Raw genomic sequence first — 27,544 nt, 5'->3', positions numbered from 1 at the left:
GTATTGTTTTATAGACTGTGTTAAAGTGATGTAGCATGTGTAGCGTAATGTCGCAACTCTTTAGAGTAATACAGTATTTTCAATGAGCACATGTAGGTATAAATATTATAAATATATTATGTATATATCATTTGACGACCGGTCTGGCCAAGTGGGTAGTGACCCTGCCTATGAAGCCGATGGTCCCGGGTTCGAATCCTGGTAAGGGCATTTATTTGTATTATGATACAGATATTTGTTCCCGAGTCATGGTTGTTTTCTATGTATTTAAGTATTTATATATTATATATATCGTTGTCTGAGTACCCACAACACAAGCCTTCTTGAGCTTACCGTGGGGCTTAGTCAATTTGTGTAATAAATGTCGTATAATATTTATAATATTTATAATATTATTATAATATCAACATCTTATTTATCGATATAAAATCCCTAGAACGTGCTTCAAGTTAGCACACATACCTAAGCATACAAGTATCAACTTCTTTCTATCATGTAAAACAACCTAATTCCCGAAAAATGCTTTGCGTGCCAGATTGATAGATGCTATATGGTTGAACACATATATAAATATCCATATAGGTATATACTTTGCTGTAAGTACATATTACAGACGCATTGTCCTAAAAATAAAAATAAATATTGGAATATTTTATAGTTTTCAGTAGGAACTGCCGGACTAAGCTAAGTAAGAAATTTTTATTTTCTTATTAAGCCTTTATTTACCTATTACCTAAGCTCCAAAGCAGTGAACAAAAGACACAGAGTGCGTGGTTTTAAAACCTAACTTTTTTATAAAGCCTAAGGGCCACTTGCACCATTCACTAGTCCGGGGTTAACCGGTTAAAATTGGAGTTACCATGGTTACCAGTACAATTTGACACTGAGTTAACGGTTTAACCGGTTAACCGCGGGTTAGTTGGATGTTGCAAGTGGCGCTAAGAAAGATAATGACCATGGAGGGTTAAAAGAGCCTATATATTCTAGTAGGTAATATAGGTAAGCCAAAAGAAGCGATATTGCGCAAACATTAGCAGTGGTAGGTAATTAGCGAAGCTCAATGAAAGCGTGGCGAGGGCGGGGCTCCCTCTCGCCGCCTCTCGCGCTGTAAATGTAGGTTTAAGCACTCTCGACTTCGTGATTTTTACAAATCCATTTAATGGCGTTGGAATGACACGACCTTTTGCATTCAGATGGTATAATTAAGGGTTATTAACAGCTATAAATTATTCTATACGCGTTATTTTGAGTAACTAAAAAAGCAATTATGTAGAAAGTTGGTTTAAAAATGTTAAAAATTCTAGCCTGCTGCCGAAGGAGTGTCATAGGGCCTGTCTTGTACTTATTATATGTACACACTACCTACCTACCTACCTATGCTAGAAAATAATATAATCGCAACGCTAAATTGCAAGCCGTTTTAACATTAGGCGGGCCACACGCTTGTTTAGCACTATCGTGGTATAAAACTCGCCTCGAATTCCAGAAGGCCGGATGTGAAATAAGTTTTTGACAAAAATTTCGTTTTTGGTACAAGCTTTTATCGCTGACTGTACTTTTCTTTAGCTTTACACCACCCGCCTCATCCGGCATAACTTGACAAAATTTCAGAATACACAAACTCATATCATACAAAATCTTATCCTTGCGAATCTGAATAACCTGATTTCGCACGGCAGCATTGCCAAACCAAAGACATATATTATGTAACTTCGTATAAGATGAATAAAGTCTAAGGAAAAAACGTGCCTCGGAAATCAAGAAAAAGTAACTCCGGATAGATGGCGCACACACCTTTGGCCTATGCTCGGCTAGATGGCGTGACGACACCGTTTCATATTTAACAATTTTAACACATAGATATCAGTGAATGAACATGGGTCAAAATGATATAAAAATAATAAAATCATTTATCCATACCATATACATTTTTTTGATAATTTTATACGTTTTCATTTTGAGTTTTAGTCGTGTGTCGATAGATGGCAGTAAATTTACTGTGACTACAAAATTTACTATGACAGGACCCCTCTATACTATCTATTCTCTTTGGCCAAACTGCACTGAAAGCCCTTTCTGATAGTCCGACCAGATCTCTCGGTTTTCAACACCGAGACCTGTAGGTTACTGGGGATGATAGATATGCAGGTGCGATAAAATAGTTAGCCTTTTGATCTTACGATAGGAAGTGATCTCTGGCTCGATCTTTAGGAACGATGGAGAAAGGACCCTGATGATATTGGGATGTTCGGTTGGTATAATAGAAGGCTGGTTCTCCGGGGTCCTGCGGGAGTTAATCCCATCGGAAAATTAGTTCAGCGTGTCCATCTTAATCACTATTTGTCATTCGTGATAATGACCAAAGAGAATATAATCACTTCGTATACCTAATAACAGTAATAACTTCATAATCACCCAGCAAGCATTTAGAATACCTGATAACATTTCTGCTCTTAGCATAATTGACATGAAAATACCTATTGCTTAATCACTACACTTTATAAAACAGAATCCCCCGCCGCGTCTGTCTGTGTATATGTATGTTCGCGATAAACTCAAAATCTACTGAACGGATTTTCATGCGGTTTTCATCTATCAGTAGAATTATTTTTGAGGAAGGTTTAGGTGTATAATTTATTACGGTTTTGTGTAACCCGTGCGAAGCCGGGGCGGGTCGCTAGTTATTTTATAAGTATGTTTTAAATAATGCGAGTCCATAGAGTCATTAAATATAAATATTTTTATGTGCCTTTACCGCTACCTGTCACCTCGGGCCACTATGTCGGACCACCGTGCGAGTCTAACGCTAGACGTTGTACCTATAAGCTCAAACGGACAGATTAATTACAATTACATACTTTAGAGTTAAAGTGGCGTACCTAATCCTCACAATATCTAAGTAGGTATATTATGCATGAACTATTTAACTTCACTTTCCATGCGCTTGTGTACAATAGCATCTTCCACAAGGAGCTCTAATTTGAACAAATTGCTTTGTCGAACACCCGTCTAGAACAAAGCATCAATTTGATTAATTGACAGGCGCCTCAGCAGATTGATTTGATGCAACACCTGGCCGAGCAGGGCGCGGCCGCCGCGCACGCACCAACCCCTCGGGCCGCATACTCTCTGTTACTCACAACCCTTACGAGACACCTCGCCACACGTGACCCGTTATGACTCTCACCCACAACTAGGCCACTTAGTATACATCGCTGGGGCAAGTTACACTATATATACAGTCGAGTACGGAATGTTTTGCGAATAAGTACATAAATACAAAAAATGTGTATGTTCTAACGCGACTTTCTTAATTTACATAACAATTTTGAGAAAAATACACGTCAAACTACTGTGAGTAGACATTAAATCAAAGATTAACTTACCACAAGGACAGCCCACCTAACTCCAAGTAGGAAAATACCTATTCTTAACCTTTTGAGCACTAAGTACTTAATTTAATTTAATCGTACTTGACGTAGGTATCTAAGTGCACCAGACATCAAATATCAAATAATCGCCAGTCGTCAAATTAAGTATGAATTACTGCTCTAAATTTATTTGAAGTCAGTACAAAAACAACAAGTTTTAGATTTGAGCTAGTTTAATTAACAATTTGAAGTAAAATAAAATTAATCTATCACTTTTATACTCTAATTGAAAGTGTCTCGGCAAAGAACATTATGTACTTATGTATTGTGTGAAATGGTGTACTTTCGTTTGGGCCAAATACCTTTCGCCAAATTTCACTTCCCAACAAACTTATCGCAATAGTTTCATTTCCCAAAGGAACTTTTAGCAAAGTTACACTTCGCATATAATTTATTTGGTCAAATTATCACTTGGCATAGTTTTACTTTGTCAAATGTTGTTAGGACAAAAAAATATTTAGCAAACGTTTTTTATTGGCTAATATTATATTCCAAAAAAGCCGTTAAGTGGGTTAGGTTAGGTTTGAACTGCGATCCTCACAGGATCGAACAAAAGTGGGTTAGGTTAGGTTAGAACTGCGAGCCTTACAGAAACGAAATGCTACTAGAAAAGTGGATTTGATTAGGTTCGAACTGCTATCCTCACAGAACCGAACTGCTATCAGAGAAGTGGGTTAGGTTAGGCTAGAACTACGACCCTTACAGAAACGAAATGCTACTAGAAAAATGGGTGGTTTTACCTCCTGTTCTACATAGTGCACCATCTACACCGGCTCCCATAGAAATCGGTTTCTTTTTCTTAAAAATTATAAATTATGTTTATGGTGCAACTAATCACATCCGTATGCGTAAAACATAACCAAAATGATAAAACAACCAAGGTCGGGATTAAGTATTTCAAATAAAAGCAAAAATAAAAATATCTATTGGTATGTAAATTGTATGCCATCGCTGTATGCTGTTATGCTTAATGATACATTTGACTAAATAATATTTGGTAAAATGAAACTTGTCCAAGTAATTATTTGCTAAACAATAACTTGCCAAAAAAGATTATTGCTAACTGAAAAATTGCGATAAGTTGTTTTGCCAAACATTTTTTTGGGAAATGATAATTTGGGAAACATAGTTTGGGATGTGATACTTTGGGAAACGTTTTTGGCCCATTCGTTAGTAAACCGTGTGAAATACATGAAATATTAATCAGTTGTACGAGTACATAACGAAAGTAAAATAGTCATGTATAAGTAATGTTCACATTTCAGATCTCTTTTGTCGGGGAGTACGGAACGACGACTATTCGTCAATTACCTACGACGAAGTGTGCCGGTCCTGTGGTCAGTGTTCAATAGACGCGCGGCACCGGCGGCACCCAGTCGACCTCGTTGTCCAGCGTCGTGTCGATGACAGGCCGGTAGGAGATGGTCACGTTACCCGAACACAGGTCTACATTGGTGAACGTGTGTTTCCGCCAATGCTCCTCTATAGGCTTCTTTGTCTGGAACAATTACAGTTAAAAAGATAGAAAACGAAGAGAACGTTTAAAAAAACAATGCAATATAAACATTAAGAGAGCGCTCTCTTTCTCTTAACTCTGCGCTTGTTGTACATATGTAGTTACTCTCTAGATTTACAAGCATTCGCAAGTTACAGCCACGTAAGTATTAAAAACACATTGAAACCTACTTTGATAGTCCCTTCCCTTAAAATTAAAATGAGCTAACTATATGTCTATATCTAGCTATCTATGTTGTTGGCGAAATAGTCTCGAGCCTGGTTTGAATAAGCTCATTAGGAGATCGAACATGTGGGCAAGCTAGATACATTATAAAGAAACACATGCTTAAAATAAAATGAGAGAACAATCGAATCCCCTATCTTGTAAAAATATAATAAAACTGTAATAGTAGTGTATAATTAATTATATATGAATACCTAGACTCCTTAACTCAAAAAATCTTTTTAATTTAAGATTTGTAGTTAAGTTTGTAAATATGCATGTTTTTTTTATGAAATAAACAGATTTTTTTGATCCTCCTTCAAGTGTGGATTGTGCCTACCTGGCCACTAGTGTCCTTGCTGTAATCGAGCTCGTCCAGCCTCTTGGGGTAGTCGTCTCGGAAGTGCGCCCCGCGGCTCTCAACACGGTTGCGGGCCGCTGCCACCACCTGCACGGTCAACGGGTATAGTTCAATTATTTATTATTATATAAAAAAGCATAAACAAATAGGTATGTAAGATAAAAAAAATCGTCCAAGCGTGTGTCGGACCATGTCAGTATGACTATGTATAAATAAAAACTTTTACAAAAAAAAAAGAAAACCGACTTCAAAAAGGATAAAATAAAATATAATCCGTTTTTAAGTATATGCGTTACTAACTGATATGTTTGAAGTCGGTGCCAAGTCAAATTTTAAGCATACCATGATTTTAGGGCGATCCGATAACAATGTGGCTATATGTATGTACGTTGGATTGCCTTACACGACAGCAATGATCATACTTTCTGTAGATACCTAAGAACCCACTGTCAATCCACCTTGGCGCAGTACGTACCATGTTTGTCGGTACTAGTATAAAACCAATGCGATTGCCCGATATGTTTTTTAAAGAGCAATTTTTACTAATTTTCGAACTGTTGGGATTGGGACTGAGTTATTTCCCGCCTCTTATCCAGAGAACTTGATTTCAAAATATAAAACAATTCAAGAACCATCTACAGGGCTTTAACTTTTTACCTGCATGGCAAATTTCACCAGTTTACATGGCAGTTGTTTAGCTGAAAAGGTGACAAAGAGACAGACAGAATTACTTTCAGTATTATAAGACCTATTAGTACAGTTGTAATGTGATTTATAGATATAAAGCTGATTATTTTTGACCAGTATTGTTACTATTTGTCTTGGCACCGACTTCAAACATATCAGTTAGTAACGCATATACTTAAAAACGGATTATATTTTATTTTATCCTCTTTGAAGTCGGTTTTCTTTTTTTTTGTAAAAGTTTTTATTTTTCCATTTTTAACTGTAAGGCATTGTTAACAGCTTATGAGTGACGCATGACGCATGAATGAAAAGAATAATGATGCGTCTCACTAAATTCGTAATCATTCCTGTCACTACAGTGCACAAACACAAAATCCATCCTCCGACCCGCCACTGACCCAATCCCTCAACCCCCAGATCACTCAACCTCACAGCACATCAACCCCTGATCACGGAACCCCTCGACCCTGAAGCTTGAACCACCAACCCTTCAACCGCCATTTCCCGACTCCTCAGTAGCCTTACCATAAGTCTAACACTGACATATTCGCTAGCGTGTGCGTAACTTACTTTCTATGCGTCTCGCTCGTAGTGGCATCCTATTAGTGCGAGCGAGATGTATAGAAAATAAGTTACGAAGACGTTAGCGAATATGTAGTGTCAAACTCGTGTTAAGGCTACAGTTGTACTTCATCAAATGGGTTATTAACGGGAGGAAATGTTTGAGTTACTAAAAAAAACAACGATGTCGCCATACTCGTACCTTTAAAAATTGAGGAGTTCCCTCATTTCCTTATGAATTCCGTCACCAGATTATAACCAACAATATTATGGGAACACCTTGGAGGTAACTTCATTCAAACAAAAAAATAATTACTCAAATCGGACCACGGGTTCCGGAGTAATCTACACTTATAAAATCATCATCATTTATCATCAACAATCATCATCATCAGGTCCACTCCATCAAATTAGTGGTTTTCAAGAGGAAATGCTTGATTTGCTTAAGACAATACCCAAATCACCATACATGTGCCTTTAAAAATTGAGGAGTTCCCTCAATTCTTCACGGATCCCATCATCAGAACAGCACCAGATTAATGTGGGGCGCTCTTGGAGGCAGTTCCCTTCAAACAAAAAAATAATTGCTCAAATCGGACCACGGGTCTCGGAATAATCGCTGAACGTCGTACATTTTAACAAATCGTCATGATTATCATCAAAACAATCATCATCATCAGGTCCACTTCATCAAATTGGTGGTTTTCGAGAGAAAATGCTGGAGTTGCTTAAGAAAACACCCAAATCACCTTACATGTGCATTTAAAAATTGAGGAGTTCCCTCAATTCCTCATGGATCCCATCATCAGAACAGCGCCAGATTAATGTGGGACTACCTTGGAAGTACCTTCTTTCGAACAAAAAAAGATTTACTCAAATCGGCCCACGATTCTCGGAGTAATCGATGAACATACATAAAAAAAAATTAAAAAAAACATAGCCACAACCGAATACAGAACCTCCTCCTTCTATGAAATTGAAGTCGGTTAAAAAGAGGTTTGTACTTATAAACAAAAGCATCTCGTCGAAACAGCGTATCTTTTCGGCATAAGTTACGTTCGGCGATAACCCAGATTGTTGGTGTTTGTCGTTTTTTTAATGTGAACGTTGTAATTGGGGGAAAATGAATAGGTACCTAATGGTAGGTTACAGGATGCTCGGTACGTACCTACCTACGGACGAGTCGCACTTAACACAATTATTTTGTTTAAGACAAGTTAGAACTTTATTAATACGATATAGCCTCCTTAGTCCCGATGTCCTTATAAAAGACAAAATCAAATTGAATTTTGAACTGTAACGGAATAAAATAATGTCAAATTCAAAACTGCAAAAAATACTCTAGGACTTAGGAGGATAGATGAGGATGATGAACTATAATCCCTGAAGGCCGGTCCGACCTGAACCGCTAGTTGCAACATGTTCTGTAGTTCCAAGGTTTCGATCACGTCGGTATTCCAGTTGCATCCTTTATCCCTCACGTATACAAGCCCGAATGCGTTGTACCATTCTTGGATCTCTTTATGAGCTGCAATACATTAAAAAGTGTTTATATACAGGATACTTCATCGAAATAGGGCGGTGAGGGAAAGCAAAAACTATAAGAGATACAAGTACCCGGTGATAATAAACATCGGTCTTTGGAAAGACACAATTGGCTGTGTACGATGATTTCTGAACACTGGCATAGAGAAAGTAAGCTTAGAGTGCTCACTGCTGTACTGTAGCTATAGGCTACTTTAAAGCGCGCGGTTGTTTTATGCGATAACCGCAGCGTGTATAGTTTGAATAATCTCAGGTGAATTTTTCGGGCTCGGACCCTAATCCGTTAAACAAAAGATATTGTTTCCTTTATGCAGTGGTTACAATGCTTACTGCTAATAGCCCCGACGTAAGTAACGGGAACAAACCCATTCAAAAAGCAAATTTACCATTCTAATTATATGGTTCAAATTCTTGAATCAGCTTATTCGGAGATAACACGTTTTTGCTATCTCTAAAAACAAGACCACCCTAATTGTTCTCTGAACAAGCTGTCATATGAATTTGAACCTTAATACTATCACGATAGTTGCTTTTTAAACTATATGGTTGCTTTGGCACGTGGCTGTAGACCGCTCTTAAAAGAAACAAAGGCTTTTGTTTAACGGATTAGCACTCGAACTCGAAAAATTCACCTGAGATTATTCAAACTATAGTTTGCTCCTAATACAATTCGTTGATAAAATTGACAAATACCTTCATCCAATAAACTTTGGGTGCGGAATACACCACATTTAGACTGCATAGTAACTCTCATTTTCCCTCTCAGTTCATGCGGGCCCAAAGTGCCGGATGCCGATCTGATTCTATCATAGTTGTCTAAGGTTACATCACACAAGTTCTGAAAGGACCGATTGTTAATATAATTTATGTTAAAATTTAATAGAAATTATTTTTTGGATGCCATTTATTTGAAATGGTTCATTGGAATTTATTTGCAAGTTCTTTTTATCTAAGTCCTGATAAATATTTCACTGACCAAAGATTAACCCCCTTATTCATAAACGCGCTACAAACGTCAATTAGCTAATAATCGTTTGTCCTTAATCTGACATTTTGACTTATATATTTGTAAGAAAGGGATAAAACATAATTTAACTAAATCAGGCCCGTAAAGTTTTATGAATAAATTAATATATAACTAGGTAATAATGTTAACATCGCAAAAAAAAACAAGATCAATTTACGATTTTTAGAGACATCACTGTGAAGTGACCACAGGTACTGATTTTTAAAAAAACTATAGGGCGGCGTCACAGCCATGTACCCCTATAATTAAGTACGTAATATTTAGATAGATAAGATATTAAGCATCCATGGGTACTTAATAGTATTTAATTAGAATTACTAGTTAAAAGCTAAACTCACATCTCTTAAGTCTGGCTGCTTCTCTCCGGGCACGGCTATTTTCGCAATGTTGTTCCCTATAGCCCTGCCAAACACCACGACGTCGAGGATAGAGTTGGCCCCGAGCCGGTTGGCCCCGTGGCAGTTACTGATCGCCTCGCCGGCCCCGTGTAGGCCCGGCACTACGACGTCGCTGCCGTTCTGATGGTGGATCACCTGATCGTATAGAAAATAGGATTTAATGTTTCGTATTAACAACGAACTAACCACGTTTTGTGACTATACATATATTGATAATGGCAAAAAAAAGATAAACTTATATGCGTTCCTGACTCCTGACGTACCGCGAACACTTAGGTAGCTGGACTCAGAAATTCCTTTAACGATTTGACATTCCTTTCTATTCATTCGATTTCGAACCGTAATTCTTAAAGTAGAGATGCGTTTTTGTTTTAAGTATGATGCCAAGTATGTTGCCGCTACGGACTAAAGGGTTAACTGTATTTTCCCCTAGACAAGAACAAAATTACATTGGTGGGGAAGTAGGTAGTTCTGACAAAGGTTCAACAGATCTTTAAAAGTACACGTATAGATTCTATTATGTGTCTGTACAGTCAACTGTAAAAATATGGGTGTAGACGACTTACTCAAAAACGAGTTCCCCATACCTAGTTGTCCCATACCTAGTTCTTAATTCACTGACATAGTTAAGAGTTATGGGACATATTTTTGAGATGATTTGTCGCATATTTTTACAGTTGACTGTAAAAATATGGGTGATGTTTTTTACTTATTGCCCGTGTCTACAGGTCAGGGATGGATAAAGAGATGATAAGACTGTTGCCTACCTTTCTTTTTAGTGACCAATATTGATATTTGAACAGTCACCTCTCCTTTGTAATTAATAGGTATTCCTCCCATGGTGTAGTGCACAGTGGGCAGCACGGGCACCGGTTCCGTGTACACGTCGGCCCCGGTGAAGGTCTTGGCCGTCTCCGCGATGCCTGGCAGCCGCTTCTTGATGGTCTCCGCCCCGAGATGGTGGAGCTGGAGGTAGATATGATCTTTCTTGGGTCCTACTCCGCGACCTACATTACAAAATCGTCTGTAAGAGTCACGAAGTTGCTTCTCTAGCCAAAAGGTTGTATTTTATAACAAATACTTTATGAGCATCAAAGCCGTAATTCATAAAATGTTACAATTCAGTATTCTGATAGATATTTTGCTTTGAAAATTGTCTATAAACTAAGTGCTTGTATATATTTCTCTCTAATTACCGTCACGAATTTCCGTAGCCATCGACCTGGATACAACATCTCTACTGGCTAGATCTTTAGCATTTGGTGCATATTTTTCCATAAAACGAACGCCCTCGCTGTTCACGAGGTAACCACCTTCGCCACGAGAACCTTCGGTCATGAGGCAACCCGATCCGTACATACCTGAATATAGTATAAACATGCTATAATGGTATTATTTTGGTATCTAGACCTAGGCTAGAGCAAGGCAACGCCCGAGTAGGTGGTATCCTGTCCTGATATCATTAATATACATACCTATGTATAGGTAAACACAACTCATGATACTGCCAGTGGGGAGACACTCCTGACTTAGGGCAAACTCGGTTCCGTTCGGCTCAGTATTGCTCCGAGCAAATAATTATTAGGGTTGACACAACTTGACGTCCCTTTGCGTGCACGACCACAGATAATTACTTGAATTTTGACAACCCTAAATAGTCGAAACGGATAGTACCATAAGTTAGAAAGGGGTTACTAATGGATTACCGAAATATTTTTGCCAGATTTTCATATCCCAAACAATTTATCCCAAAAATATAAAATCCAACTAATCATTTCCCAACTAAACAAGTCGAAAAAAAATATTTTCCAAGAGAACGATATGCAAAAAAATATTTTGACATTTCCTTACTTTGGCAACATTTATTTTACCAAATTTTAATTACTCGAAAGTATTAGTTGGCAAAGAATACAAAAACCATAACAAAACATGACAAATGTAACAGTTATCAAAAAAAGAAATTGCCAATTTTTATTTGAACAAATTTTAATTTCTCCAAATGAGTACTTACCAAAGAATACAAAAACCAAAACTAAACGTGACAAACTATTGTATTTTGTCATTTTCTTATTTTGACAATTATTATTTCACATTTTGTTATTTATTTAATAAATACTTTAAATAATTCCAAATTTAGTAATGGCAAATATTACAGAACAAATGTCAAAAATTATTATCTGTAGGGTGGCTCATTTATGTTTTTTTTTCATCGATAACAATCCCTTTTTATAAAGCAAGTGAGACCTGGTAGCCGGTCGACGAAGCCCCGCTTCGCGGGGCTTCTATTTTCTGCTCTGAGGAACACAAGGTAACTAACGAACCTATCTAGGTGGAAATATACGTAATACTGTAGTGTCTTTTAATGCGGGGGGCTTCGCCCCCCGAGCCCCCCTTTCGGGGGGCTTCGCCCCCCGTCCCCCCTTTTGGTAGCTTTCGCGTGGTTTAGACTAACGCAACATATTCTAAAGTATGACTTAATTAATAATCGTTAACAAGTGAGACTCGGCAGCCGGTCGACGAAGCCCCGCTTCTCGCTTCGCGGGGCTTCTATTTTCTGCTCTGAGGAACACAAGGTAACTAACGAACCTATCTAGGTAAAAATACAGGTAATACTGTAGTGTTTTTACAATGCGGGGGGCTCCGATAACAATCCCTTTTTTTAAGTAAGTGAGACCCGGCAGCCGGTCGACGAAGCCCCGCTTCGCGGGGCTTCTATTTTCTGCTCTAAGGAACACAAGGTAACTAACGAACCTATCTAGGTGGAAATATACGTAATACTGTAGTGTTTTTTCAATGCGGGGGGCTTCGCCCCCCGAGCCCCCCTTTCGGGGGGCTTCGCCCCCCCGTCCCCCCTTTTGGTAGCTTTCGCGTGGTTTAGACTAACGCAACATATTCTAAAGTATGACTTAATTAATAAAAAAACAATTGTTGCATATTACAATCCCCTTTTTTAAAGCAAGTGAGACTCGGCAGCCGGTCGACGAAGCCCCGCTTCTCGCTTCGCGGGGCTTCTATTTTCTGCTCTGAGGAACACAAGGTAACTAACGAACCTATCTAGGTAAAAATACAGGTAATACTGTAGTGTTTTTACAATGCGGGGAGCTCCGATAACAATCCCTTTTTTTAAAGTAAGTGAGACCCGGCAGCCGGTCGACGAAGCCCCGCTTCGCGGGGCTTCTATTTTCTGCTCTGAGGAACACAAGGTAACTAACGAACCTATCTAGGTGGAAATATACGTAATACTGTAGTGTTTTTTCAATGCGGGGGGCTTCGCCCCCCGAGCCCCCCTTTCGGGGGCTTCGCCCCCCCGTCCCCCCCTTTTGGTAGCTTTCGCGTGGTTTAGACTAACGCAACATATTCTAAAGTATGACTTAATTAATAAAAAAACAATTGTTGCATATTACAATCCCTTTTTTTAAAGCAAGTGAGACTTGGCAACCGCTCTAAGGAACACAAGGTAACTCACGAACCTACCTAGGTAATAGTGGTTTTTTGGGCAGCTTTCGGGCTGTTTAGTTTCCCAAACCAAACTAAGCACCCACTTTACCTAACCTAGCCGTAACACATTTTTAATAACCTAATGTTTTGGATAGACATAATTTGTCCAGTAGTGGTTTTGCAATACATTTGTTTGAACAAACATTTTTTAAGTAAAGATATTTTTGGAAAAAATAATTTTGTCCAGTGATTCATTTGACGAAAATAAATTTGAGCGAACATTTATAGTCTAAGTAAAACATTTGGAAAAAAAACAGTTGGTCTTATAAAAGTTGCAAAGTAATAGTTTGGGAAATGATCATTTGTCGGAATTTAAGTTTGTTAAATGTTCATATGGGAAAGATTGAGTTGACAAACGTGCAGTTGGTAAAATTTGGTTGGGAAACGAAATTTGGTCAAAAAAGTTTCGGTAAATTAAAAGGATCCCGTTAGAAAGGGATAGCACGATTCGACCCTGAATCGCTGTCAAACTTCGGTTTTGTAGGAAGTGTCCTTTCTGTACGGTAGTGATATAAGATACGATATGTGATATAATATATGCGAATAATTCGCAAGTATAAATAAATAATAAATAGTTTGCAAGTGCATCACGAATAGGGGGAATCTTTCGTTACACACTATGGTTCTTAAATGCATGTGAAGCACTGGTTCGCGACTTGATATTGATGATCTTAAAAAATGGGTTGTTCCAAACTATTTATTGCAATGATATAATTCGATGTCATTATTATCGATCACCGATAACGTAGGTTCGAATTAAGGTGATTATTTTCTTGGTACCTAATTACGAGTATTAACACTAACAGTGACACTCTCGGTCTCCACAGATCATTGGTGGATCTTTTATGTATATTTGTAACAAAAAAATTGCGGAGCAATTCATAGTTATATTATTATGTGAATTGTCTTCATAGCCTTTTAGTAAAGCATTGAAAGATGTGTTGTAACGATACCAGTGGGATGGAACTGTATAAACTCCATGTCCTGCAGCGGCAGGCCGAGGCGCGCGGCCATGGCGCAGCCGTCGCCCGTGCACGTGTGCGCGGCCGTGCACGAGAAGTACATGCGCGGGTACCCGCCTGTCGCTATCACCGTGTTCTTTGCCTGAAACCTGCACACAAAATTAGTGTTCCTCGCGTTATCCCGGCATTTTTGCCACGGCTAATGGGAGCCTGCTAATCCCAAGATTTGACGTAGCTACTAGTTTTTACGAAAGCGACTGCCATCTGACCTTCCAACCCAGAGGGGAAACTAGGCCTTATTGGGATTAGTCCGGTTTCCTCACGACGTTTTCCTTCACCGAAAAGCGACTGGTAAATATCAAATGATATTTCGTACATAAGTTCCGAAAAACTCATTGGTACGAGCCGGGGTTTGAACCCGCGTTAAGCCACTGCGCTTTTTAGGCCATTGCACACAAAATACAGTAAAAATATTAGCATGTATACCCCGGTTACCCTGCATATGCCTTCACGACAAACAAAGATATCGGAGACAGCAAAATACCTGTGTATACTGGAATCGTCCATGTCTATGGCAATGGCGCCAACGACAGCGCCGTCCTGGTACAGCAAGTCCAGCACGAAAAACTCCGAGAACAGGTTGATGTTGCTGAACTGAGTGCTGTAGCCGTACAGCGTGTGGAGGAGCGCGTGGCCCGTGCTGTGGCACAATATATACAAGTACATACATGCTAGTGTCCGTAGTGTGAGTAGTTTCTTATAAATTTATGAGTGAATTGCATAAAAATTGTACATAGTTAAGCATCTGTAATTACCTACTTAGTCTAAAGTTAATTGATTCCATTGTGTTACTAAGTTGGATGCATGAAAGTGTGTTAGCGTATGCTATAGACTTATATGTGTACGAATTAAGTACAATCAAAGAGAATAGATAGTATAGAGGGGTCCTGTCATAGTAAATTTTGTAGTCACAGTAAATTTACTGCCATCTATCGACACACGACTGAAACTCAAAATGAAAACGTATAAAATTAACTAAAAAATGTATATATATGGATACATGTTTTTATTATTTATATATTAGTATAAACCCATGTTCATTCACTGATATCTATGTGTTAAAATTGTTAAATATGAAACGGTGTCGTCACGCCATCTAGCCGACCATAGGCCAAAGGTGTGTGCGCCATCTATCCGAGAATGACTTTTTCTTGATTTCCGAGCCACGTTTTTTCCGTGAAGAATTTTATTGCTATGTAACAAACACCTTTGCCACTATCACTACATATTATAAAACAAAGTCCCCCGCCGCGTCTGTCTGTTTGTATGTATGTATGTTCGCGTTAAACTCAAAACTACTTAACGGATTTATCTATCATGCGGTTTTCACCTATCAAAAGAGTGATTCTTGAGGAAGGTTTAATGGCTTTATTCATAAATGCGTTACTGGCCTGAATTACCTATGAATCGTTTGTCTTTATCTGTCATTTTTACTAAATCTGGCCCGTAAAGTTTTATGAATAAGGGGGTTTTAAGTGTATAATTAGTTAAGATTTTGTGCAACCCGTGTGAAGCCGGGGCGGGTCGCTAGTTTAAGTTATGATTAGGTACCTAATACCTACAACTACATTTAGATGTGCAATTTTGTGTTGGATGCAGAATCTCAATTGCTCCATCTTGTGATAAAAGCTATCCTATGTCCTTCCACGGAACTCGAACTATTTAATTATTTGCATCTAAATCCGTTCACCAAGCGTGAATATCGGCGTTTCATGAATATGCCTAGGCTTTCTTGATCTGGTGGATTTTACGGTCGTACGCTGACATACATAGGTATAGAAGTCTGGCTAGCCAAATATTGTTGACAGATATTTCCTTGTGGTATCACCATTAGGGGATGTTACTGCAATGTTCTGCCGCCAGAGTGCAGCACTACCGACTCAGTAAATTCATAGACTAACTTATACATACTGTGCCTTAAACTGTTTTTTGACAAGTTTTCACAGACAATAAAATATGACATTGATGCATAAACGCGGTTTGTTAACAAGGGCCTACCGGTAAACGCGAAAATCGAAATTTAGTTATCTGCCTCTTTATCGCTCGAATATGCAAGAGTGATAGAGAGATTAGATAACGAAATTTCGATTTTATTGTTTCGCGGTAGGCCATGTGATTGACGTGACGTGTGATGTGTCAATGTGGTTTGTTTACTGTATGTGTCACAAAGGTGCTACCTTCGCAGAGCTTTGCCTAATATTCCCTTTTGTCTATGATTAAAAAAAAAGCTTAAAGTCAGTTGTCAATTTAAGTCACTCATTTAAATTGTTTGCGGTTTATAAGGGGTTTATTTTAAATAATATTAAGAATGACTATACCGAGTGAGGTCCGCAAACTACTATTTAAGCTCTTAAAAAATTACGACGATGTGCGAAGTCGACGTGAAGTGAAAGCGAAAACAATTTAGTAGGTCGGTGCTCTATATATTTTGATACTTTAAGTACTAGTTCTAACATTTGCCTATAACTTTGATTAAGTACGTGAATTTATTAATACCTGAATGTCATCAACAGGACAAAAGTGTGTAAAGAAACGGATAAACTAGAAGTTCTGGAAAATATCAATAAAATCAAAACACTGGAACGTAAACATGTGTGTTTATCGTTGGCTCTACTTTACAAAGTGGTAGAAATTATGTGCGCTGACTTTGAGTGTACGTCAACTAATATTTAATTTATTTCCTTAGGTAGGTACCTTACGTGTGCACAGAAATTCAAAAATATTTTCTAGTATCAAAACTATAATTCCTACTACACAAATTGTGACCAGTCCAAGATTTTTTTGAATTTCCCTCCAAAACTTTGTGTAATATTTCAGTAGCCAGACTCTACGACAAAGAATATAATACTCACTAGGAGAAGAACGATAACTCCATACAAAAAAATGTCCCTTTCAAAAGTTCGTTTATACTACTAGCGCTCTGGTAGGATACCATTGTAATTAGAATTGACAACTCGTTTAGCCTAGCGGGTATTGGCAGTAATCCAGTTCAGGGAGCTAATGGTCCTGGGTTCGAATCCCGGAGAGGGAATTTCTTTTTGTATTTTTTTCTTTTTTGTTGGGGTCAGGTTTTTAAGAGCCCATCAACATGCACACTAGCGCCACTACTGAATACATTAAACTAGTTTTTATGTTACTGGATTCGTCAATCTACCCGTCCAAAGTTAAAACGGCCGTTTTTGTTTTGAGCACATAGATCGACAAATCCAGCAACTTAAATACTAGTTTGATGTATTCAAAAGGTACTTAAATACACAATACAGTCCGTAGCGGCCCCTTTTTTAAATTTAAATAATCACGATTATTTAGCAGTGGCGCTAGTGTGCACGTTGTTGGGCTCTTAAATTAGCATATCACAAATAAATAAAAAAATACGTTAAAAGATAATGATTAGGTACTATATTTAGAAATTCGTCAAATATAAAAGGTAACAAAAAGTTACGTATTAAGATATAAATATTTTCATTCCTATTAGCATTACTGTATATATGTTAGGAGTATTACATATGAATACATACATTGATATGGCAAATGGTTACAAGTTGTTATTACATCTATCCGGTTATCGGACATTTTCTGCTTCACAGCTCCGCGCGGCGTTCTTGATCACCGGGAAACTAGTCTGGATATGCGGCAGATACGTGCCCTTTGAGCTTTTTCCAAGAAATCATATGACGGCCCAGGATTATAATATATTATTATCTCACGTTCAAGCCATCAATTTGATTGATTCAATTTCTAAAACAAAATAGTCACAAATTAAACAATATAATCTAACTTCCTAATTACCAACGTCGTTAATTCCTAGGGTCTAAATTTACCAGCTCAAACAATGTGAAGTTTTACATCTATGATGAATTTTGATTATAATTTCGGACGCGATATAACGTCCGCGGGTTTACGGGGATAGTAAGATTAAATTATTATATTTGAATTTGGTAATTTAGTACGCTCATTTTTATTTAAATATTAATATATTTCTTACCTTGAAATTATCGCTGTTTCTGGTTTACTACAACGGTTTCCACACACATTAGGGCTTTTCATAATCCGGATAAGAATTGTTGATAAAGTCGCCATTGCCGGATACAGCAAGGAAGGAAGAGAGACAACGGTTTAATTTTAACTAAGCCTGTCTGTGCGAAGACGCATTTAGATATGTTGCTCGTACATATGAATAGTTTTTATTTTAAAAATTAATAGGAACCTAAATAAATATATTTCAAGTGAATAAATCGTTTTATATGAAAACTGATATGATATTTTTGCGTTAAATTACTTTACTGACAGCATTGACATTACAGACTTTTGTAATGACCTATGTTCTTACCGGCCAGACCCAAATCAAGGCCTATCAAAGAGGCCTATTGACAAAGTTTTTTTTTTAATTTTATTAAGGAGGGTAGAGGCACGTCTACCCTTCGTAGATTTTATGAACATAGACAAAGACAAACTGAAATATAATAGATAACAATTTACATATATCAAAATATAAATAATAATTTACATATGACTACTTCATAAAATACAAATCAAAATATATATGATAAAATAATTTCATTTGTTCCTAGAAATCGTATATACAAAGCCAGTTCTAGCAATGTTGCTGTAGTAAAATATTTTTATGTTAATTACTGGCAATCTCGTCTGGGAACGGACAACACATATACAATTTTGAAGGGTCACATCGTTTCAAGGAAGTCAATAGGCCTTGCTCTACGAGTATAATATTCAGTTCGGATTACGCCAACGCTAACGCCAGTGCTGCCACAATACTATTTACGTTCAAGGGAGGGACTTGCACGGAAAGATACAATAGTTAAGTTACCCCATACCACCCCAGAGATGGCGTTAAAGTGCAGGAACGGTGTGTCATTAACTATCTAGTTGGTCAAGTGTTCCATAGATGGCGGGTATTTATAATATTAAGTGAAATTCCAAGTACACTTTTATTTGGCAACATTGACAAGTGGTTAAAAATCTTACGAGTATGTGTAGTCAGCAGCAGAAGTAGCTAAGCAGGTGAGGTGTTCTAAATTATGGAACATAACTCCGTTGATAAGAGAATAATTCAAAACGTATGATACCGGTCTTCTGCGGCGCAGGTCCTCTTTGCCACTTTCTTGCCCCTGTGTGTGGTGCCACCTCCAAATTGTCTCTGATATATCTTGCCTTCCGCCGTCCTCGAAAAAGGCATCCCCATATTTTCCAGTTCATATACAGCGTATGGTGCCTCGCGAGTAAGGTAATGGATTGAATCCTGTTTTCGAATATGGCTAGTTTAATAATTATTTGTTTCACTCGGGGGCAAAGTTGTTATTAAACCGCTATACATTAACCGCTATATATATTAATACTGATAAAGCACGAGGGTTTCAAAGCACGAGGGTTAAACAGAATTTGCCCCCGAGTGAAGCTCAAACTTTTTCACCACACCAACCCGAAGAAAATATTAACTGTATAAGATACCAAACAAAATCAAATCCAAATGAATGTTATTAAATACATATTTTTCATTCAAAATCATAATTTAAAAGTCAATTCTACCAGCAAACATAAGAAAACAACTCAAAATTTGCATTTGATTACTTTGCCTACATCATGTGAATAAACTTTGTGCAACTTATGCTATCAGTTTGATTGTTCAATCACGAAAGGTTTTTACCAGTTGGTGTGGTGAAAAAGTTTATTATTAGGTACCCTTACCAAAGAGACTAACCACACTAGGTACTAATGCATATGTATAATATAAGTCTGTACTACCTACTGCAAATTTTAGTAATTTTTCTTATAGGAATTGAGGTCTACTGTTATTAAAGATGTCCACTGAAACCCAAAAGGTATTGTACAGGAAGCTGCAAAATTGCATGAACACATTATGAATGGAATTCATTCATAAAGTGGCCATGCACTTTTGCAGTTGGATGTACGCATCACAATTACGGTGCACTCCGCGAGCGCAGACGTAGCTCGAAGATAGCGGGGTGGGGTTGCGAATGAGGCGAGGGATCGAAGTAAGCGTGCACTACGCGCATGGACTCTACAGTTAAGTTGCTTAAGAAGTTCAGAACTTTTATTATGATCTCTACAAATATTAAACAGCCTCAAGATATGGAAGTTTGGATTTTTTAAGAAGAGCAATGTAGGAGTTTTTTTACCTGTCAGTCTAGAGTTAGACCATGAAAAGTCTGCAGCAATTTTGATAACATACGCAGTGCCAGTGTTATTTATACGTCATAATTTCATAGAAGTTTGACGTTGAAAATAACTATCAAAATCGTTGCAGACTTTTCTTGGTCTAACTCTATAAGGAATCGGTTTTCACCTCAGGAACCGCTTTTGTACCATGTCAATGGCAACGGTAGTCATTTATTATATATTATTTGGGATTCCATATTACAAAAGCATAGTCGAGATTATGGTCTTATAAGGGGCCCACAGATTACCAGTTCGCCGGACGATATCAGCCTGTCAGTTGTTCGGAGCTGTTAAATTTTGCGTTTAACTGACAGGCTGATATCGTCCAGCGAACTGGTGATCAGTGGGCCCCTTTACGATAACCGTAGAGGTGCGGATAGCACTAAGTAGCGGAATAAATTATTTACTCCTAACCTGATCGCCTAACCAATCAGAACCTTTGACTGTGTCATAAAAGTGCCAGCGCCAGTCGTCCTCGTGCATACTGCCTGAAAATGTCAACACAAAAAGTTGCGAGTTTTAGATCCTGTTATCACTCAGAGGGCTCACTTCCCTAAACGTCAATCTGTCACCATTTAGGTAATTACTATGTAAATGAGACTGTTTATCATGGAGTGCATGTTAAGTACACACGCTCGTACTAATTATAAGTATAAATAAGTGCCTCTGTGTTATAACTATCGCTACAGCATGATTAATAGAATGAAATACATACAAAACTTTTATAGTATTATTTGTTTAACAAGGGGGCAAAGTTGTTGTGTAACTGCACGTGCTAATATTGATCTCGAGCAAGCGAAAGATTGCAAAATTGAACCACGACTGAAACGAGTGGTTTAAAAGTGGAATTGTGCTCGTTGCGAGGGTTTCAATGGTTTAAAGCAGGGACCGTTACCGGTATTCTGACTACAGGTTATTATTGAGGTATAACCGGTGTAATTTGAATTTGGGTATTTATATCACTTAAGCTCCGAATAGAGGTATTCGAATACCGGTATTCAATAGTGTTACCGGTTTAGCCAATTGACAACAAATACCACTATTTGATAGTTTACTCCTAAAGCTATTACCGGTAATAAGTAAGTGCCAATACCGGTTGTAGTAGTACCACGATTCGTTCCTTCGCTACTCGTCAAGGACGTTGTCCGGCCCGCTTGTAAAGTTGTAAATACTTAAGATCCGGATCTTAGAATGCCCGTTTTCATGTTGGCTGGTAAAATTAGCTGTTAGGTGATGATTTTCAATGATAAATATTTAATAGCGTTCATTTGATTCATTTAATTGTTTTTTTTTTGTTGATTTAATTGTATTTTATTACGTATGTAGTTTATAATCTCAAATATATGAGCGCCGATTAGACGTGCGCGCCGCCGCCATAAGGAGTCCGCGCGCCGCCGCCGCCGCCGGTAGATTAAAATGCGCGCCGAATATTTTTTATAAGACAGTATTATGCAGCGTTAAAATATGTAATAGGTTATAGTCCGATAAGAAATAGTTGAAATGGGCGCCACTTCCTACGTAACTCTCACATTTTTGACGTAAAATACTTACTTAAACATGGCAATAATTACGTACCTACTTACGGAAATTTTTTGGTCATTTAATTTAATTTCTACTATTTTATGTCGCACCAACACCATACTAACTATTTATTATGTGGCAGTACGATTTACATAAAAATGTGTTGTATGTACCATGTACCTATGGGTAAAACACATTTACAAAGTATAATGTCCAGTGTTTTAACCGTTGTCGATTACAGGGCACTAGTGCCAAGTATGCGAAGAGTAAAATTATCACGTTTTCTGGTAGTTTTTATGAATATGAATTAAACAGAGGTATTTTAGGTGTTTCAAAATCTTTTAAAAAGTCATTACTTGTCGTATTGCAACGTAATGAACCAAATAGATAAAAAAATATTATTACGGTTTTTTTTTCCTGTGCGTTCATCAAGACATCAAGAGACAGACCCGATTTCATTTGAGAAATTTTTTACGAAAATATTGAAAAAATTGCATGCATTGTTGTATACCATTGCTCAGATGTTGCTGCATCCTACGATACCCCGCTAAGTTTGATTTAATGTTAATAAAATGACGCCAATGACTGGTAAATTTTTACCACCTACGAGCTATAAAGCTTTTGGAAAAATATAAAAATAATAGGTTTTACTTTAGTTCATAACATAAGTTGACATTATCAGTAAGTGTATTTGTAATTAAAAATGCAATTATTCTATATTTATTAAAAAAAAACATGAATTTGACAAAAAAAACCTTATGCATATAAAGTACTGTATACTAACTAGGCAACGTCCAAAATACTAGACGTCTTTTCATTATGCGGCGTATCTTTTTATTTACACCGACTGGCAACATCCAACATATTTGACATACCTATGTTTTTTTCGAAACTATTATAAATAGATTTTTTTCATGATTTTTCTACAATAAACAACCACATAATAAGATAATAACACCAAAAAAATGATACTAACACAGTTTTTTGAGATTTTTTTCCCTTGTCGATTTAAGGGTTAAGCATGGCTTTTCATTATACGTCTTAATATTGAAAAGTTGAAAAATTCCACGCCGCCGCCGTGGATTTTTTTCTGGCGGGCCGCCACCCAATTTTTTTCGACCGGCGCGCACGTCTAGCGCCGCCCAATAGGCATTTAGCCGGCGGCGGTTCGCCGGTCAAAATTGGTTGGCGGTGGCGGCGAATCGGCGGCGTAGCCTTGAAAACTTGGTTTATGCGAAGAGAATTCAAACCTTAATTCATTTAATTTCATTTCATTTAATTTATTGAATTATGGTAGGATAAAAGTTTTTCATGACATTAACTGTAGATAAGCAGCATAATGATCATCTCTTTATATTGTGAGGTTACTGTTAATTGAATCTATCACTAATTCACTACACTTTATAAAACAAAGTCCCCCGCCGCGTCTGTCTGTAACTATATGAATGTATGTTCACGATGAACTCAAATCAAAACCTACTCAACTGATTTTCATGCGGATTTCAGCTATCAATAGAAAGATTTTTGAGGAAGCTTTAGTTTAGGTGTACAATTTGTTAAGGTTTTGTGTAATCCGTGCGAAGTCAGTGCGGGTAGCTATAGTCAAATATAATAGTTATTATATGTACGTATCGCCAGGAGAGGTGAATGATTACACACACTGCTCGCACAGACCACCTACTAATCGCAAAAATAGTATGAATGAATCAATGAGTGAATGTGACTTAAATGTACGATATTAAAAGCCTATAAAAACCCTTCAAGAAACTTTTTTGCAGTTGATATCAACTTGATATTGGTACGAAATACGGAACCCTAAAAAGAATATTAATTTCAAAAATGTCTCAAAAATTGTATTGAACAACTATTTACAACTTATATTGCTCAAAGGTTAACTGGAAGAGATCCCTTAAAGGCATAAGTTCGCCTTTGTACTAATGACGAATGTTATTTTTCCTGTTTTGTTTTGATTTTTGTACAATAAAGTGTTTTACTACTACTACTACTATATTAAAGCAGAAGGAGTTGAAAATAAAGTTCCAGTTAATCCTTGTTTAATATTCGCTGAAAGTTGTTGAGCATTAGACTTTTCTGAGTGAGCACTCTATGTATTTTTTTCTTTATGTGGTTAAATGCACGTAATGATTATTTTTAGATATAATTTTAATTTATATTTTTGTTCGGTAAATAAAACAAAAATATGATATGAAAAGTTTTCTTGATTTCTATTTAAAGTTAATTGTTTTTATATAAAGTACCATCTCTTAAAATATCGGTACCTAATTTGTTAGCACGTTATATAAAAGCAATAAATTCCCGATCAAACTAATCTGCATAGCATTTGCAACGACAACGTGTGTAAATATCATCGTTAATGTCAAAATTCTATGAAAATATGACGTTTATATTATAATAACACTCCCTCACTTTGTTCTGTTCAAATCGGTGCAAAGTTAGCTTAGACAGACTCTAGTATCTAACAAGGTCACGCCGATGCCACACCGATAGCGCAGAATTTTGGCGGCTGCGGCGGCGCGAAAATTTTGGCGGCGCGGCGCTCATATTTCATATGGAAATGTTTTCTGGGATTAATTATTTTCATTAATTCATTCATTAACCTCGTGCCTTGAAACGGTCGCAACGCTCAATTTTACAGATTTCGAACCACTTGCTACGCTCGTGGTTAAATCATGAAATCTTTCGCTTGTACAGCGATCAATATAAGCATGAGCAAAAAGAATAGATAGTAAGTTACATATGTCTTTGGCATGAGGACTTAACAACAACTTTAACCTCTTGTCGCAAAGTTTTTGGTTACTCTTTGATCAAGTGCAATGAATACCGGTATTAAATACGAAAACCATTACCGGTATACTGAATACCTGTTATTATTGAGGTATTAATGAATACCGGTATTTCATTATGTCAATTAGTGTACAAATAGCGATAAAGACAAAAACGGAATGACAGCAATACCTCTAATGCGAATATAGGTATAACATTTTAACCGGTATTCGTTTGACAGTTTTTATACAGGTATTTAATAAAACCGGTTATACGGTCCCTGGTTTAAAGCAGCAGTCGGCAACCTTTTTTTGCGTAGTTTTAGTAGCGTAGTTAACGATGAATAAGTTGACGCGGGCCGCACTTTGTTAATATTTATGACTTTATCAGACATTGTCGTTTCTCAATATTACATAGCCAGAGAGGCTCGCAGGCCGCAAGTGACAGTTTCACGAGCTGCATGCGGCCCGCGGGCCGCAGGATGCCGACCGCCGGTTTAAAGGCACGAGAGTTAAACAAATTTTGCCACCGAGTGAAACGGAAAACTTTTCACCACACCAACGCGAAGAAAATACTAACTGTAAAACATAAAACAAAGTCAAACCAGATAAAATTCAAATGAACGATATTAAATATGTATCATTCAAAATCATCATCTAAACGTCTATTTAATTCTACCAACCAACAAACATAAGGACATATGTAACTCAAAATGTATGTCAAATTCGTTTGCCACTTTTGTGGATAAAATGCGACTTTTTCATCAGTTTTTGCACAATCAAGAGAGCCTTTACGAGCTGGTGTGGTGACAAATTTGAACATATTTTAACTGTCACCTACTCTGTGAAATTTCAGAACCAGCGGTACATTTTCCCATATCGTCGGGTGAGAATACGTTTGTGCCTTACGCCACTTACATGGTTTGCAGGAGAGCGAAAAAAACCAAAAAAAAGAAAAACAAATTTTCGGAAGGTTTTACATTTAGGAAATATTGAACGTATAATCATTTAGGCATATATGTTTACTATTTATAGTACCAAATAAATATTGTAAATACAGTGGTAATCATGAAATAAAAGCATTTTTATTTTTGCCATATCCGTTTTTAATGAGTACCTAAATGTTAAACGTATAATGTATGACATGACACAAAAGTTGTGGATATGTCACACGTTTGTGATAATTTTCTGTTGACAGAGTGTAATTATTATCCTATAGTAAATTGCGGATATGGCACAACATTTTTCAAAAATGTTTTTTTTTTCTAAAACCGATTAATGTCAATTATAGTTATTCTTATTTTAGGAATCACTAAAAAACGATTTTCTCAAAAATGAATATGGCACAAACGTATTCTCATCCGACGATATGTGTAAATACATTTCAAAAGTTACCTATGGATGCATTCATCCCACCCTGTGCAGCTATAGTGTGCGACCTGGTCGGGAAGAGCTTAGACACCAAGGCCACGGAGAATTTGGCCTGCGCCAGGCCGATGGCGGAGCGGAGTCCGGCGCCGCCCGCTCCGATCACCAAGCAGTCGTGCTTGTGATGTTGTATTGTTGTTTTCGTGCGACTTAACCATGGACTTCCTACAAATAATAAGTTTTTGGCAAAAATTTCATTTTTGGTACAAGCTTTTATCGCCGACTGTACTTTTCTTTCAACAGGCAACTAAAACTCATCGAGACAATTCTAAAAACCTTAAACACAATTAGGTTTCGTTGTTTTATCACAGAGTTCCTATGGCCACCTCCGGTCTCCATCATCAGATCAGCTCGACGATACCATAATATTGCATTGTCACCGTACTTACGTATGTATGCAAAATTTCAGCTCAATTGGAAACCGGGCAGTGGATCAAATTTAACTTGCAAGATTTGATTACAGACAGACAACGGTCAGGTGAAACTAAATAAAAGCTTATAAAAAATGAATGATATTCTGGCTTTGTCAGTAGAAAAGGGCGGCCAATTTTAAAATGTTGGCGTGTAGGGTCGAGCTCCCATACACAATTTGAATTTCGTGCCTTTTTCTACTGACAAATTGGTTTTCCATACTATACTTTAGGAAGACTTTCCCAAAAAATTTTAAGTTTATTCCCTTTCCTGCTACATTCTTGCTGACGATGGTAATGAGTAGAAAACTTTAACTATCATACCTAGTGGGCTTGGAAAAGGGCTTAATGAAAACAATGATACGAAAATTTTGTTGTGCAAAGAGTACCTATGATATACAATTGTATACTTAAGTATCTCTTTGATTTATATATAGTTATATTGAGCCACTTTACCTGTACGTAATATTTGTAACCGGAGACGATCCTTTAAGACGTTTAAATGTATCTGCGAATAACATAAAAGGATATAAAAGCATCCCTACGCTTAACGTTCTACCTACTAATTACCAAATTACAAAAAAAATCATACCCGTGTCTTCCACATTATTGTTGTTTGACTGATAAATGTAAGTTTTATATTTATCGATTCTCAATAAATAATAATGGTTATTATAGGTAATAAAAATTGACTTTGACTAGTCAAGTCAATTTTGACGATTGATGTAATTTTAAGCCAGTAACAAGTTGTTAACAAGCCAGCAAACTTCTATGAAAATTATGACGTATAAATAACACTTGCACTGCGTGGGCTATCAAAATCGCTGCAAACTTTCTTGGTCTAACCTAAAGATAGTGCTAGTTACTAGCTATAAACTAAACCTACTAGCATGTTTAAGCATGCTTTTCTACCTATATCATAAAGTTGCAAAAATGTCCCTCTGTAACTTCAAG

General features: G+C 37.2%; 1 protein-coding gene across 1 annotated transcript; it reads right to left on the bottom strand.

Annotated features, from left to right (window-relative positions):
- Positions 1-3,592: 3,592 nt before the first annotated feature.
- LOC134804775 (succinate dehydrogenase [ubiquinone] flavoprotein subunit, mitochondrial-like) lies at positions 3,593-27,274 on the bottom strand. Its single transcript, XM_063778004.1, has 14 exons — positions 27,183-27,274; positions 27,047-27,098; positions 26,148-26,345; positions 20,863-20,936; positions 19,338-19,510; positions 14,735-14,890; positions 14,182-14,339; positions 10,927-11,091; positions 10,538-10,737; positions 9,671-9,865; positions 8,999-9,143; positions 8,161-8,288; positions 5,492-5,599; positions 3,593-4,929 (listed from the first exon to the last, which is right to left on the bottom strand). Exons 1-14 carry the CDS (start codon positions 27,195-27,197, stop codon positions 4,777-4,779), a joined length of 1,920 nt encoding a protein of 639 aa, XP_063634074.1. The 5' UTR covers positions 27,198-27,274; the 3' UTR covers positions 3,593-4,776.
- Positions 27,275-27,544: the final 270 nt, after the last annotated feature.

This window comes from Cydia splendana, chromosome Z, assembly GCF_910591565.1.
Source record: "Cydia splendana chromosome Z, ilCydSple1.2, whole genome shotgun sequence".
Taxonomy (NCBI): Eukaryota; Metazoa; Arthropoda; class Insecta; order Lepidoptera; family Tortricidae; genus Cydia; species Cydia splendana.
The sequence above is the reverse complement of the archived record's forward strand: the minus strand, read 5'-3'. Positions and strand labels throughout refer to the sequence as shown.